This window comes from Nematolebias whitei, chromosome 3, assembly GCF_014905685.2.
Source record: "Nematolebias whitei isolate Nwh7 chromosome 3, NemWhi1, whole genome shotgun sequence".
NCBI classification, from domain to species: domain Eukaryota; kingdom Metazoa; phylum Chordata; class Actinopteri; order Cyprinodontiformes; family Rivulidae; genus Nematolebias; species Nematolebias whitei.
The window spans coordinates 41,571,761-41,588,381 of NC_056500.1; the positions used below are offsets into that span (position 1 = coordinate 41,571,761).

The 16,621-nt window shown below is 43.6% G+C and overlaps 1 protein-coding gene across 1 annotated transcript in view; it reads left to right on the top strand.

The window, feature by feature from the left end:
• The first annotated feature begins 6,754 nt into the window (after positions 1-6,754).
• The window catches only part of LOC119430789 (RNA binding protein fox-1 homolog 2), a 128,251-nt gene continuing 118,384 nt past the window's right edge, over positions 6,755-16,621 (top strand). Inside the window, exon 1 of the mRNA XM_037698263.1 lies at positions 6,755-7,030. Within this exon, the coding sequence (XP_037554191.1) occupies positions 6,779-7,030 (252 nt within the window). The 5' untranslated portion in view covers positions 6,755-6,778. The remainder of the gene's footprint in view (positions 7,031-16,621) is intronic.

Here is a 16,621-nt window from a genome sequence, read left to right on the forward strand (position 1 = left end):
TACACAAGTCCAGAAATTCAAAATGAGATTTTGAATATTATGGCCAGTAATGTTGTTAGGACTATTTTAATGACTGTACACTAGCTGTCCACATTGCAGTTCTCTGTCATTATGGATGGAGTCCAAGACATTTCAGGATCTGAGCAAGAGGCATATGGACTGTAAATGGTAAATGGACTGTACTTATGTAGCACCTTTCTATCTTATGAAGACACTCAAAGCTCTTTACATCACAATCTGTGTCCTCATTTACCCATTCATACAGCACTCTACTAGATCTCTACAAAGCTAATTGAACAAGTCATTCTAATTAGACTAATCCGTGCTTTAGATCACATTCATACACCGATGGGACACACACCGGAGGCAATGAGGGGTTCAGTGTCTTGCCCAGGGACACTTTGGCATGTGACTGCTGGTGGATTTAAACCCCCAACTCTTGCATTGGAAGACGACTGCCCTAAGCACTCAGCCACAGCCTATATATATATATATATATATATATATATACATATGCCTCTGTTATGTACTGTAGATAGCGACCTTCTACCACATAAAGACTTTATAGGTCTTTATGAAGTGTCATCGACCACAGGAATGGTGGCCACTGATGTTCTTATGCGTTTGAACTTGCCCTTGTCATGCCTTCAAGGGCAGAGCTACGATGGAGCAGCAATAAGTCGGGTGCAGTTAAAGGAGTGCAAGCGGTTTTAAGACAGGCACAGTCTCTAGCTCTCTGTGTTCATTGTGGCCCTCACTGTCAGCCTTGTAACTCAGACAGCCTGTAGCTCATGTCCTGTTGTGACTGATGCACTGGATTTAGTCCACAAACTTGGCACTGTATACCAACAGTCCAGCAAGTACAAGACCATTTTAAGGAGATTGCTCTGTCTCAAGAGGGGAGTTTCAGAACTCTCAAGCCCTCTGCTATGGCTTATTAGAATAGCAGCCATTCAGGCAGTGGTAGGACAATATGAGGAGGTTTTGCAGAGCTTTGAGGAAATGGCTTCATCAGGATCCTCTGACACATGCACAACAGCGAGAGGTCTCTTGGAACGCTTTCAGAAATGGCAGGTTTTACTTGGTCTTTCTGTAGCCTCTCAAGTTCTTCAAGAGCTTGAGTGTCTTAACGGCTCCCTTCAGAGCAAGACTGTCGGTGCCCCAGGGATGCTGGCTGCTGTTGTTTGTGTCAGAAAGCCCATTCAAGTAAAGAGATCTGATGAAAAATGTCATCAGATTATACAACTGCCTGACAAGATACGCGAGTTTGACGCCGAGTCTATCCAAATGATCCATATCCAAAGATCCCCAAAACGCTGCACTGGAATGGTGCCTGCATTCACACCAACATCCTCTGAAGAGTACTTCAAAATTGAGTTCTTCGAACTGTTAGATGAAGTTGATGTACAGTTGGCAGAGCGGTTTGACCAGCACAGCTTCCAGACTTTCACTAAGCTAGAAAGTGTGCTTATTCCTGGAAAGGTGCAGGATGTTAGTTACCCAGAATTAAACCAGCATTCACTGGAAGTACAGCTGGCAATGTTTAAACTGTAGTATCCCTGAAATACAGTTAAGGAAGTAGCAGAGACTCAGTCAGAGCTCTGCTGCCAGAAGCACGTGCTCTATTCACACAAGGAGAGCTGTTGGTCAGGCTACTTCTTGTGCCGTGCTCTTCAGCTGAGACTGAAAGAAGTTTTAGTTCTTTAAGAAGGCTTAAGACATGGCTTCACTTCTCCATGAAACAGCAATGTTTGAACAATAAAACTGTCTGCCGCGTACACCAAGATAGACTTGATCAGGAGGACATGAAGGAGATTTGCCAGGCTTGTGTCTGTAAATGACAGAAGGTGGCAACGTTTTGGAAGCTTTGTCCAATCTGAGCAGGAAGAACTTGTTTTGTCTTGTCTTCGCCCTAAGATTTGAAAAGTCCAGTTAATGGTGTTGACAAAACTGACCAAAAAAAAGTGTTATTTATTTATATATTTTTGTCACTATTGCTTGGCACAGTGTAATTTTGTGTTGTGAAGGCTGCATGATGCCAGGTCATTTTTTGTTGTGAGTAGGCCTGTCACTAAAAGATAAATAAGTAAAATCACCCCCCCCCCCCCCCACACACACACACACCCAATTCACTGTTGGCAGTTATTAAAACTGCACCTGTTCATTGGGTAAAGTTAATATTCTTATTTTTAAACATGCAGTTCAGTGCCACCATTGCTTAGCACAATGTCAAGTTGTGTTACAAATAGAACTGAATCAAAAATTAACAAAATAAAAGTTAAGTGCACCCCTAAAGTCATTGTTTGTGATAAATTGCGTCACATTAATTACATTATCTCAGTTATAGGAGTGAGTTTAAAAACAGGATGATGCCTGTATGGACTACCGGTAGTTGAACGAGGAATCTGTCTCTAAAATAGTTACTGAATCAAGTGTTTACATATGTAGGTAAATGTAGATGCTTAACAACTTCCGGTAAGAGATGTTGCTTATTTGGAACAATATGAGCGTACCTCATATTGTGTACTGTCAGGAGAAGCCTTTGGTTAAGGACTTTTTAGATTTATTGGACTCATTTAATTTAACTCAGCATGTAAACGGTCCCACCCAAGAGCGCGGACATACACTGGACCTTGTTTTAACTCGTGATATGGCTGTTAATAATCCTGTTATTGGTGATAATGTTTTTTCAGACCACATGCCAGTCCACTTTGAGTTCACCCTCCCCCATCTAACTCCTAAGTCGTGCAATCCTGCATGTAGTAGCCGGGCCATTAACCATTTCACTGCCGCACGTTTCACAGATGTTTATAACTCTGAAATGATAATTCAGCCCCCGGTGTTTCTCACCACCACGGAGGAGCTGACATCCCAGTTCAACTCTGTCTGCTAAAAGACTATGGATCATGTCGCGCCTATTAAAACCAAAAAATCAAAACTCAGAGCAGAACCTTGGCTGAGTGACGTCACCAAGGCCGTTAGGCAGGAATGTAGGAGGGCGGAGCGCAAATGGAGGAAAGACAGGCTGCAGGTCTCTTTTAAAATACTTAAAGAGAGTTGGCGCTGTTATCAGAAAGCAGTGAAAACTGCTAAATCCAAATACTTTTCTGATATCATAACATCAAACTCTCACAACCCACGTGTCCTCTTCTCCATCCTAAACTCTGTTCTCCACCTCACTGAACCATCACCTCTGGAAGCCTCGACTGAGCTGTGCGACAACTTCTTACATTTCTTTTTGGAAAAAATTGCGACCACCCGGGCTCTCATTTCCCCTCCAACTCATGACCCATCCATCCCACCTCAATCTGTAGCTCCTTTTGACCATTTTGAACCCATCACTCTATCTTCTCTAGAGCAGGTCATGTGCAACTTGAAACCTTCTGGTTCCCCCTTTGATGTGGTCCCCCCTCGACTACTAAAGGAGGTTTTTCCAACTCTAGGTCCGTCCATTCTTGATATAGTAAACAGTAGTTTATCCACTGGCGTGGTGCCAAAATCCTTTAAACAAGCTGCTGTCCAGCCTCTCATGAAAAAAACCAAACCTTGACCCCTCACTCATTTCCAACTTCCGGCCTGTCTCCAAACTCCCATTTGTTTCTAAAATACTGGAGAAAACAGTTGAGTCCCAGTTGAAGTGCTTCCTGGAGAATCACGCCATCTTAGAGCTTTTCCAATCTGGCTTTAAACCTCTCCACAGCACTGAAACTGCCCTGCTGAAGGTCTTTAACGACATCTTCAGATTCACAGATACCGGTGATTCTGTGCTCTTATCCTGTTGGACCTCACAGCTGCCTTTGACACCATCGACCATGAGATCCTCATTGCTAGGTTGGAGCAGTGGGTGGGTGGGCGTCACAGGATCAGCCCTCAATTGGTTCAGATCTTACCTCACTGACAGATCCTTTTGTGTCTCCATCAAGGATTTTAGTTCTGCAGAGGCAGAGCTTAAATGGGGGGTTCAGCAGGGGTCCATCCTGGGTCCCCTCCTATTCTCTCTATACCTGCTGCCACTTGGTGCTATTTTCCGGAAACACAACATACCCTTTCATTTCTACGCTGATGACTGTCAAATTTACTTCCCCTTAAGACACAATGGTACATGCTCTATTCAACCTCTGCTCGACTGCCTGGCTGACATCAGGGACTGGATGGCTTTAAATTTCTTAAGTTTCAATGAAAAGAAGTCTGAAGTCATGTTGTTCCCTCCCAACGACACGATCACAAACCACTGCATCGACCTTTCCGCTCTAACCCTGTCAGAAAAACAAAGAGTCACTAATCTGGGAGTGATAATGGACCCTTCCCTGAAACTTAACAATCATGTAAACATGATTGTTAAATCATGTTTCTTCCAACTGAGGTGGCTGTCTAAACTGAAGCCCATATTGTCCAAAAAGAACCTGGAGACAGTAATACATGCATTCATTACATCTAGGCTTGATTACTGCAATTCATGCCTGTTTGGTATCCGTCAGACCTCCATTGCACGACTACAACTGGTCCAGAATGCAGCAGCCCGATTTTTAACCAGTACAGGCAAAAGAGAGCACATTACACCAGTTTTGGCCTCACTGCACTGGCTATCGGTTCACCCTCTCGGTTTTCAAGTCCTGTTTAAAAACCCACTACTATTCAGTAGCTTTCAACACCAGAGGATCTGTGTTTTGAACCTGTATGCTGCACACTGGTTAGTCGTCATATTTATTATCTGCATCGTTTTTATTCCTATATTCTGATTTACTTCATTTTGTATATTGCTTTGTGTGTTACCTGTTGTTCTGTCTGTACAGCACTTTGGTTGGCCTTGTTGCTGTTTTAAGTGCTCTATAAATAAAATGGTATGGTATAGTATGGTATGGTAACAACCAGTTAAAATACACCAGAATGCAGGAAATGGCATCTATTTTATTCAAAATTTCCAAGGACCCCCCAGACCCCCTACCAGTTTGTCCCCCTACATTAAAAATGCTTCTGACACCCATGCATATGCATTATCACTAGACTGAGTGTTGTGCACACTTTTCATCACCCCAGCTTCAAGGTCAAGGTCACAAATCAAGCGTATAGGTCTTTGCCACAGTTTGCTGTTCTGTTGTATAACAGTTTGTTGTAAAATGCACCATATGTGGTACTCTTGAGATATGTTGCTACATCAAATTCAAAACTACTTTTTTTTCCCCCTAAAAACTGAACATGTTCTTGTTTTTAACTGGTAGTTTCTATGAATAACACGTGGGTTTGTGAGGCTTGCAGATCATAACATTTTCTTTTTATTTATAGCTTCTACAACAATCCAACGGTGGATCAGTTGGTAGAGCTGTTGCCTCTCAGCTAAAAGGTCACCGGATCAAATCCTGGGCTGGGACCCTTCTAGGTGGAGAAGTTTTTTCCTTTATTGCATGGGTTTATTCCGGCCCGGAATACCGGAGTACCCGGAATTTCCGGGTACTCCGTTTTCCTTCCACAGACCAAAAACATACACGTTAGACTGATTGGTAACTCTAAATTGTCCCTAGGTGAGAGTGAGACAGTGAGTGGTTGTCTCTTTGTCTCGATGTGTCCCTGTGATGGACAGGAGACTTGTCCAGGTGACTGTTGGATACGGACAGCAATGACCCCCACGATCAGAAAAGCAAGAAGCAGGTAAAGATGATGGATGGACAACAGTCCAACTTGTTTTAAAATGTTAGCTTCTTTCACAACTAATTCTGGCTTATGTCGGCAACAAAATAAGGAAAGTGAGATTTAAATATTTTGCAGCTGTTCTGTAGCACGCCTCGCTGCTGCTGCTTGTCATTCCGAGTGCAACTAATTAAAGGTTCATGACATCATTTGCAGCAGCACCACTTTGTGAGTCCAGTGACTCCAGTTTGCCTGTCTGCCTCCTGTGTTAGCCTTTGACCACTGGGTGTCATCCAAGCAGTAAACTTGCCAGAGGACCATGAGGTTCTCCTGCTGCATGACTCACAGCTGGGCTGGAGCAGACCTTGGCCTGGGCTCTGGTTGTGTAATGAGTCCGCCATGAAATCTTGCCCGCTAATATCCAGTCATGTGAGGTGAACCCCATGAAAACTGCTGCCTGGAGGAGGAGGAGGTGTGAGGACTGTGAGGAGCAAGGGGCTACCCTCCCCCCCTCTCCTTATGAATACCCCCCCCCCAGTGAAATGTATGGAAGCACTGCGGCACGCTGCGCTGCGTGGCTGCCTGGTTCAAAGGCAGAGCGGAAGATGGGAGGAGGGGAATGACTACAGAGAGGGAGGAGGAGGGGGGAGGACAGTTTCCTCTCTGTAACACGCTACTGGGAAAAAAAGACGGAGGGAGGGAAGGAAGAAACAATAACCAAGAGTGGGAGAAGGAAACACCGCAGCCCCTCCGCGCGCGCGTCTTCTTCCTTCTTTTAGCGCACGCTTGCGGACTAGAGCTCAGGACTGACCTCTTAGGGAGGGGGAGGCAGGAGGACATGTTGGAGGGGCTCCTCGTCTTCAGGTTGCGGTAGGCGCCCTGACACGCTCGCGCTCAGGAAACGCAGAGAGAGCAGGCGGGTGGAAAGTGCGCGGCAGGCTGAGCTCACGAGCCATTAGTGCGCGCGGTGTTCGTTGAACTGGTGTTGTTTTGGTGTGAAACAAGGCAGGCCTCACGAGCTACTTAGCTTGTGCTCGTGCTGGGGCTGCTGCTTTATGACTCCGGCTGGGGGGGTTAATAAAAACTTCCATTAGAGCCTTGTATCTTTGCGCTGAGCCGAGCGGAAAGAAGCGGCGGAACAAACAGATTTTAAATGTTAATGTCGACCGACGTCGCATCCATCATGCTGCCTGTGTCCCGGGCTCTCATGGACCGGGAGCTGGACAGCGCCATGGCCGGCGGGGTGCATCCCAACGCGGGCGGTGCTTCCGCAGCCGTGCGGGGCATGAAGCGAGGAGACCCGGAGCCCGACGGGCAGGCGGCGGCCGCGCTGCTGGACTCCACCGGGGCAGAGTGCAAGAGGCCCCGCATGGACGGCTCGGGAGGGCTCGGTGAGGTGGGACAGGTGAGACGTCCTTTCTTTGTCCTAATGCGTGATCTGTGCGGGTTTACGTGTGCGCGTGGTGCTTGTGTTCTGCGGAAATGGAAACATTTATGTGATGTAGGTGCTGCACTTTGAGGAATCCAGCTGCAAGATGAATAAAGGGTGTTCTAACCATTTGAAAGTGCGGTTCTGCGGAGACGCCATGAACAGTCACTGTCTTACCTGTAGTAGATGGCTCATTGAACAGCTTTAGGCCCCATCCACACGGAAACAGCGTTTTGTGGAGAGGTTTTTTTTTTTAATGCGGCCATGCACCCACATGGAAACAACTTTTTAAAGAGCCCCTAAATGATATTAAAAAAAAAAAAAATTCATGGATAGCCTAACCTAAGCTTTTGAAAGTGATGTCATCGACCCATGTCTGACCTACGCGCCCAAACGGGACAGAGGTAATAGCAATAATGACAAATTACATGACTGTCTTTCACTTTCTCCACTACAACAAAACCGCCCTATTCTGCATTGCTTCATTAAGCTGACAGAGCTGAGTAACAATAAAAAATGTCTTAATAGAAAAAAACAAAACGTCTTTGACACCAAATGCAAGCAGAAAAAGGATTTTATTACTTAAATGAACTAAAAAGATAAACATAGTAGAAAAACAAATGCTACATCTAGCTTATGCTGCTGAGTAGTACGTAAATAACCCTGCAATGTGAAATTGAAAATAGTGTAATAACTTATAAAGTCCCATCTACATGAACTGCTGTAAAACTTTAAAAATGTGAGCTTTAAGACAACACCGATCCTCTTTGGTCCTGGCTGCATTCAGAGTAGCTGTTAGCCATTACTTCAACTCTATTTTTTCTGTTTTTCCCAAACAGAGGTCATTTAAAGTGTTATCTACAACAGGTATGATGTTAACATTTCTACAGAGACCCACTTCAAAATGACAGAAATAGCCCTTTAACCCCTCAAACCACAAGGTCGGTGCTGTAAACAAACCTGACCGCTCATTATGTAGCAAAAATAACCCGTCATGTGACGGAGCCCTTCATTTGAACTTTGAAGGGGGAGGGTCTCCATGTTCCCAACTTTATTGTATGTGTGCGTGTGCACGAGTGTGAATCAGCCCATCTCTTTCCTAATCAGTGTGATTGCCTCACCTCTCAGATCCCGTGTGTTATCAGTGCAACTTTGATCTGAAACAAGCCTGTTTTTTCTCACCGGTGGCTCAGTAAACTTGCAGTTGTTGCCCTCGGCGTTGCCCTGAAATGGTCATATCTTGTTGCTAATAGAGCATCGCAGGACAGCAGGGGCATGCTTAGGATATCATTAGAGTGGATTATGTAGGCTGAAGTACTCTGGTGGAAGACAAAAAGCCATTTTGCCGTCACTGAAAGAGGCAGTAATGGAGGTGAAGTGGCCTGTTTGGGGGGGTGGGGGGTACTAAATGGCTGTCTTTACATCGTCATCCTGCAGGAGAGTGCTGACAGACAGGCTCAGAGAAGTCAGGCACTCACACACTTTCATTCATGCATGTTTGTGGGAAAGAAGCTCGGATCAATTTGTGCCTCTAAAAGTATCGAACCAGCTGGACAGTCTGGAAATGTGAGTGGGAAAGGTGCACCCCCCACTCCCCCCACTCCCCCTTCTGTTCCCTGTTTCTGTCCAAGCCCCCTCCCTCAGTCCCAATCTCTCAGTTGGAGCAGATTTGCCCTATCAGTGGCAGTAAAGAGGCTTTGTTCCCAGATTATAGGATCACATCTCGAACTGGATTTAATTTAAGAGACGGGGAAAAAAAACCCTGACTGAACGCAACTACATTCACAAGTGTCTGTCCGCACCTCTGAAGGCAAAATAATGTGTCTGTTAGCAAAATATCATGAACCACTGGACAGATTTTAGCTACAACATTGAAGTGAACCCAACCCACAACTAATGACCATAGCCAACACAAAAACGGCTGCAACTCAGTCTGTTTGAGAGATATTAAGCTAAAATCTGATGTGGTAGTAGCTGACGGTCATTAACAGCACATAGTGTGAGCACTGCACAGAGTCTCGTAATATCTCACGAGATTCCACGTTAATGCTGCTTACAAGGTCTGACCAAAATGGCCGCAACTCCTTTCCTTCTCATCGCAACGTGATCTTAAAAGTCTGGCATGAAAAGATGCGGATGGCGTACATCCCCCGTAAGAAAAGATAAGATAATAATTGCGACATCTTCAGTAAATGAAGATAAATGTTAATTGTGTTCAGACGCTCTAATTGCCTGACAGAATTCTAATGATCAATTTCTGAACTAATTTTCAAGCAGGCATAATTAAAAAAAAAAAGCCGTTCTCAGCCTTTTTGTGTTGAACATTTGATCTCATTTGTTCCAGCATTTCTGTGCTAAAAGATAATCAGTTGAGAAAATCGGTGAATAAACTTTTAATGAAAAGAGACAAAGAGCACAGACTTAAATCAGTTGTTCTGTGACTCCAAAAAGTGATTATTAATCTCCTATCCAATGACCTAATGTGTTATTTCCACAGTGTTTTTATTCATCACAGATGGACTGTTCAGGCTTAAAAAGAAGTCATTTTTATTGCTCTATTCTTTATTACTTTTGGAGGCAGACGTTTCTTGACGGATGTTCAGTTTTCCAGCTTTTCTGGACCCACTTTCCCAGAAAGCTCCATAAAATTGGAGAGAAATGTGTCTGTGAAGTTAATCTTCAGAGGATGGAAAATATTACAGCAGGCCTGACTCTCCGAAGACACGCAGCAGTCTTCCTGCTTTAATCCTCTCCACGCTCGATGAAAGGAAGGAAGAAAAGTGTCTTTGCTGATGTCACGGCAGGAGTTGAACTCTGACCTGCGTGTAGTTCGGGCGTGGTTGCGGCGAGCGGTCCATTTGCACCACCGGAACCTTTTCCCATCTGATGCATCTGTTCCTTATTATAGTGTGATGTCCATCACTGCTGGGTGCAAAGTTGGCATGTTTTATTTTTTTTTAAAGTATTTCTGGCACTTTTTCATCATTCACAGTAGAGCTGGACAATATGGCCAAAACTTTGATCACGATATGTTTCTTAATTTTGGTCATAACGATATAATTCGATATCGATATAAACAATATAAAAGCCTCAGAAAAACTGTGCAAACTACAAATAAATTAAAGTTCACCTTTTATTTGTATCTAGCCTTCAAAGAAATTTTGAAATCACCATCAAATGAACATGAAACTCTCAACTTTGTCAATATTAATAACTTTAAACAACATAACCCTAACCAGATGTTTGCTGCATGGGTTTCTCTTTTGAAACAGCTGGGGGTGATGTTTCAGGAACACGTTGTCTCAAACTTTATTGTGCTTCATCTTCTGACTCTCAGCATCTTCTATTGCTTGGAACAAGTTAGATGTTCCCACCGCTAGTTGGAACGACTCTCCGTCACATTTTGCAGCTCACTGACTGAAACCTGCAGTTTATCGGATCTTGGATCACCAAACCACTTCCACACCGCTGAATTAGTCTTTCCTGTCTTGTCAGTTATGTCGTCTGCTTTCTCTTCACTTGTAAAACCTTGTTCAGTCACATTCTGACGGTCATGGGCACTCATTTTGAAGTGAAAACTTACCGCTCGTTGGGGATTAGCCTAGCCTGCTACAGCTGACTCCTTCTGGACTCGAGCTCTGCGTGTGGTGTACGTCACCTCGCACTTACGTAGTTGTGTCGTGACTTTTTCTGTTCGGGTTGAAATGGCTGCCGATTGAAGCGGTCGCTTCAACCCGAACAGTAAAAGAATTGTCAGTGAAAAGCTGTAATCATAGAGTAATGTATATTGAAATATCGAAAATGTGCTTAAAACTCGTATCACTGTTATTGAATAAAAATATATCGTGATATATATCAATATTGAATTATTGTCCAGCCCTAATTCACAGTGAATTGTTCGAAGCTACACCTTTTTTTTAAAATATACAATTTAAAGCGACCAATTTTAGGTGACACACTTAAAAAAAATGTTTACAGTACTTGCACCATCGCTGGCAGTAAAGAGGCTTTGTTCTTAGATCATAACATCCCAGACGTGACGGGGAAAATCTAAGATCCTTGGTTAAAAGAGTGGAGAGAAAAACGGACTGGGTTCACCCAAAGATTTATTGTCTACCCCTGAAGGCAAACAGGTGGTACGTTTTATTCTAGTGTCTGTCAATCTGTTATTAAAATATGTCATGAACACTCAGGAGAGTAATTGTTGGCTATACATCTGCAACTCCTTTACTTTTGAAGTCAATTCAAGATGGCTGCCACAGCTAACTCAGTTTTGCATATATTGAGCTAAACTTTGTTGTGGTAGAGTCAATGATAACTCGTATATTTACACATTGCACACATTTTTGCCTAAAACTTTGGCCTGCTCTTTATGTAAGCATCGTCTGTCTGTTAGCAAAATATCATGAACCATGGTACAGATCATAGGTGACCTCTCAGAAACTCATGTTTGGATGTACAGATATAACATGCAGTGTTTCCCCTGGCAAGGCGCTCATCCCTTCCACAGTTTTTTTTTGTCAGCTGGGTGTGTGTGTGTGTGTGTGTTTGGGGGGGGGGGGGGGTAGACAGAGACACATCTGTGTGCACGCTGTTTTTACCCAAATATTTTTGAGCAGGCGGGTTAGACCGCTCAGCGTGAGGGTAGCAGAGCATTGCCTATGTAGCTTTTGTGCTAGCACGTCTGTATTGTGCGCGGCTAGCTTAGCGCTACAGCAGTCGAGCAGGGTGTGTGTGTTGCGACAGTTCGGTAGGCAGGGCGCTCGCTTCCTTTGACAGGGCCGGACTCCGTCTTCACTTCTCCTGTGGAGAGTTTAAAACACGTTTCTCACAAATGTTCAGAATCGGTGGGGATGAATAAAATCTGCTTTGTGAAGCATTACTCCAAAAATTCTGCAACTTTTAGGAGCAGTGATCCACTGCAAGCTGAACTGGGAGCAAACAAAACCAGTCGCAGCTTCTAGGGGTGCACCGATTGCAGTTTTCTAGCCGATCACCGATTTCTAAAAAGTCTGACCTGCCGATTCTGATTTTGGCCGATACCGATTTTGTTTTATAAGCGACAATGTCAGGGGTTAAAGGTCACAATGCACCTTCAATTTTCCAATATTATTTTATTGAAAATCATACCCTTGAACAATATCTTAGAAACAATATAAACTTCTTTTAACTGGCCATGAGGTAGTGCTCTGAAATATAAATGAAGTTCAGACAATTGTTGTTAAAACAACAACAACAAAAGTGTAAAATCGGTTTCTCATGCAAGTATTGGCCGATTTCCCCAAATTAATCGATTTATCGGTTCATCTCTTAATAGCTTCCCAGTTCTGCTTTCAGAGTTTATTTTGAAAATCTCATAGAGTGGAAAATAGTTTATTTTTTAGACATTTATTTTGTACAGTTACAACTGTTGTTAATAAATGTGCCTGTGTGACAACTGGGACAAAGCTTTTTATATTTTTATTATTTTTTGGGAAGAAAAAAAATTGAGATATTTATATCGTATATCGCGATTTATCTTAAAATTTAGAGATATTCATTTTGGTCCATAACGCCCAGCCCTAGTGGAAAGTACGGTCGAAGGTGAGCTCAGCTTTACTGCCACTCTCTCCATGATGAACAAGTAGAAATGGTGAAATCCGGCTAGCAGGATTAGCAGCAGCGCATGTATCTGTAGCCCAAGGCTTTAATTCAGAGCTGTTCAACTGGTGGCCCGGGGGCCAAAGCAGACCCACGGGTGAGCTCAGTTTGGCCCATCAATGGGTTCATTTTAAATAAAACTTGGTTTTGAATTAGGGGTGCACCGATTGCAGTTTTCTGGTTGATCACTGATTGATTTCTAAAAAGTCTGACCTGCCGATTTAGATTTTGGCCGATACCGATTTTGTTTTCTAAGCGTCACTGTGTCACGATGCACCTTCAATTTTCCACTCTTATTTTATTGAAAAACATACCCTTGAACAATATCCTAGAAACAATACAAACTTCTTTTAACTGGCCATGAGGTAGTGCACTGAAATATAAATGAAGTTTAATCAATTGTTGTTAAAACAAAAAAAAATCGGTTTCTCATGCAAGTATTGGCCGATTTCCCAAAATTAAGGAAAGGCGCACCCCTGTTTTAAATCATAAAAAAACTTAATTGAATGATAATAACAGCTGGATGTCCGGCCCCTGAGCTCTTGGCTCGCAGAAACTGTGGCCCCTGAGGCTCATTGGGACTAACCTGTATAAATAAAGGTTGAATGGATTTAGTTGAATAGCCCTGTGATTTTCAGCTGCAGGACTTGGAAGTAAAACTTGGAAAAATAAAAATTCAATTCCCCACTCGTGTGTACACGGTCATTTTTAAGGCAAAAGCCTGGAACGAGCAGCGGTCCTAAATGTGATGACAGCAGCAGAGCTCAGAGCTCATTAACAGGCTTTAATAATTAGCTTTACATAAATAAGGACAAAATAAGACCGCGCTGTGACAAGCTTAAATCAATTGCTTGAAAAATAATAACATCCACAACGGCACAGAAAATGTTAGCGTGCACGGCGTAAATCGATTCCTCGTGGAAAATAAAACGGGCAAGGAAAAGTAAAATGAAAAGTTTTTTTAAAACGAGCACAACTAAGTATTTTAGAAAAACAATCAAACGATTGCACCTTGTTTTATGAGCTATTAACAATGCAGTGTTTTCTATACTATAGTTCTATATTACCAATTTATTACAACATAATCTACATATTTATTTATAAACCATTGACGTTTGCTGGTGGAGACGTGCTTCAGCCGGAGCGTGGTGAATGTTGGCCCACTGATGTGATGACTGAACGTTCGGCTAACACGAGTTAATAAAGCCGCTGGGAGAGAAGGGTCGAGTGCTTCCAGCAGTCTGACGTTCTGCTGCGCCTTTAATCCCAAAATATGGGCTCTGAATTAATATTCCGCTCACTTCCATCAACTTTACAACACATCTGCTTGGTATTCTGCTGCAGCACCGGGGGATGTCCTCGTTTTTTCCCCTTCCATTTCCAGGATGACAGCCGGTAAACCCCACACCTCCGATGGAGCTCAGATTATAGGAGCGCTGAGCGCAGGGTGTCAGCTTCGCTATCCATTTAGCCCGGCGCTGAGCGGCTCGTGTTCTGTTGTCACTGTACGAGAGAACCGGGCCCTCTTGAACCCAACGAGAGCTGAGAGTGGCAGCTCAGAGGACAAATGGCCTGCCGAGGACGTGGACGGGTCTGGATCATCTCTCTCTGCTGTCATCGCAGCCTGAAATGAGATAAAAACTGTCGGTGAGGAAAATGTCTTCCTGCAGCCAGCTGAGCGGGTTTATGGTTTTGGGCCTCGGTTCTGGTGGCGCAATATGTTTCTGCAAGAAATCCACATTTCAGGGAGCGCGGCAGAGCTTTGAGCGTTCAAGAGAAGATTGATGCTCTTTCTGCATATGACGTGCAGCTGAGGGACGTGGTGCTCCTGCAGGTCCTCATGCTTCTTTTTATCACCTGCTGCTGAACGACCAAAGGCTTTTGCTCATGTCTGTGTCTTGTCTGTTAGCAAAATATCTCTGGATCAACTGGACAAACTTTAATCAAACTTGCAGAAACAACTAACAGGTACACCTCCATACTTCCTCAGTAAAATACTCCTACCGGTAGTTTTAAGTCTCCATCATTAAAGGTGGTGTGATGCACTCTTGTAATACTAATCCTTTAATGTTCATTTAAAAGCTGAAAATCATCCGATGACACAATCGCGCAGTGTTTCCGAGGACCAGAATGTCTGTCAGTGCATGCTTTTACATTAAACATAATTTTGTCAGTGTGTTTCTGTAGTACATGTTGTAAAGTAAGAACTGTAATTCTGATTAAAACGTAGCACCGCCTGAAACGTGTTTTATGGTGGAGATATCTGAAACATGAAACCTTCTCTTTTCTTTATACCTGCTGCCACTAGGTGCTATCTTCCGCAAACACGACATACCCTTTCATTTCTACGCCGATGATTGCCAAATTTACTTCTCCCTGAGGCACAGAGGCACACGCTCTATTCAGCCTCTTCTTGACTGCCTGGCTGACATCCGGGACTGGATGGCTTTAAACTTCTTAAGCTTCAATGAGAAGAAGTCTGAAGTCATGCTGTTCCATCCCAGTGGCTCACTCATGAACTATGACATTGACCTATTCTCTCTAGCCCCGCTAGAGAAACAAAAGGTGACTAATCTGGGGGTGATAATGGACCCGTCCTTAAAACTCAACAGTCACGTAAACATGATGGTCAAATCCTGTTTTTTTCAGCTGAGACGGCTGTCTAAGCTGAAGCCTATACTCAACAAAAAGAACCTCGAGACAGTGATCCATGCCTTCATAACATCTAGGCTTGATTACTGCAATTCACTTCTGTTTGGAATCAGTCAGTCCTCCATTGCTCGTCTACAACTGGTTCAAAATGCTGCAGCCCGATTTTTAACTGGTACAGGCTATAGAGAGCACATCACGCCAGTTTTGGCCTCCCTGCACTGGCTACCCATTCACCTTCGGATCCATTTCAAAATTCTCATGTATGTTTTTAAATCACTGAACAGTTCCGCCCCATCCTATCTCACTGATCTTCTGCAGCCATATGTCCCACCGCGCTCTCTGAGGTCAGCAGACCAGATGCTTCTCTCAGTCCCAGAAACCCGTCGTAAGCTCAGAGGTGACAGGGCTTTCTCTGTTGCAGGTCCACGACTGTGGAATGAGTTGCCACTGAGTGTCCGGCAGGCTCCCACACTCTCAGTCTTTAAGTCTCGCTTGAAGACCCACTTCTATTCGCTTGCCTTTAACACGGTGTGATTTGTTTTGGTCCGGTCTGTTCTCTACTCTGTTGGCCATTTTAGTTAGCTTCTGCTGCTATTTGTATCTGTATTTCTATTTTATGTTTTCCTGTCTGCTGTGCATGTTTGTGTTCTTTTGTACAGCACTTTGGTTGGCCTTGTTGCTGTTTTAAGTGCTATATAAATAAATTGGTATGGTATGGTATGGTAAACATTTACTGTCTTTAACAACTTGGAAGGATTTAAATTGCTGATTTGTTTTGTGCACAGCTGCAGAACAACCTGAGATAGAGTGATGGAGAAACTGTGGAAATGTAGTTTTTTATGTGCCAGCTGCATGAATGTTTCTGTCTTTAACCCTTCTTGTCTAATTAAACATGATGATTGTATATTTATCCAGGATCTTTGGACTTCTTTTATGCAGATAGATGCTTCCTGCTGTCATCAGTCGTAACGTTTTTTAAGATGATTTGATTTTAGTTGTTTTTATAATGATCACTTTAAATTTAACATAACCAACAACATCCATCCATCAGCTTTACCTGCTTCTTCTTTTCGGGTCATGGGGGTCACTAATGTCCATATCCAGCAGTCACTTGGTGAGAGGCAGGGGACACCTGGACAGGTCTCCAGTGCATCACAGGGACACCTGGACAGGTCTCCAGTGCATCACAGAGACTCATGGACAAGTCTCAGTGCATCACAGGGCCACATGGACAGGTCTCCAGTGCATCACAGGGACACATGGACAAGTCTCAGT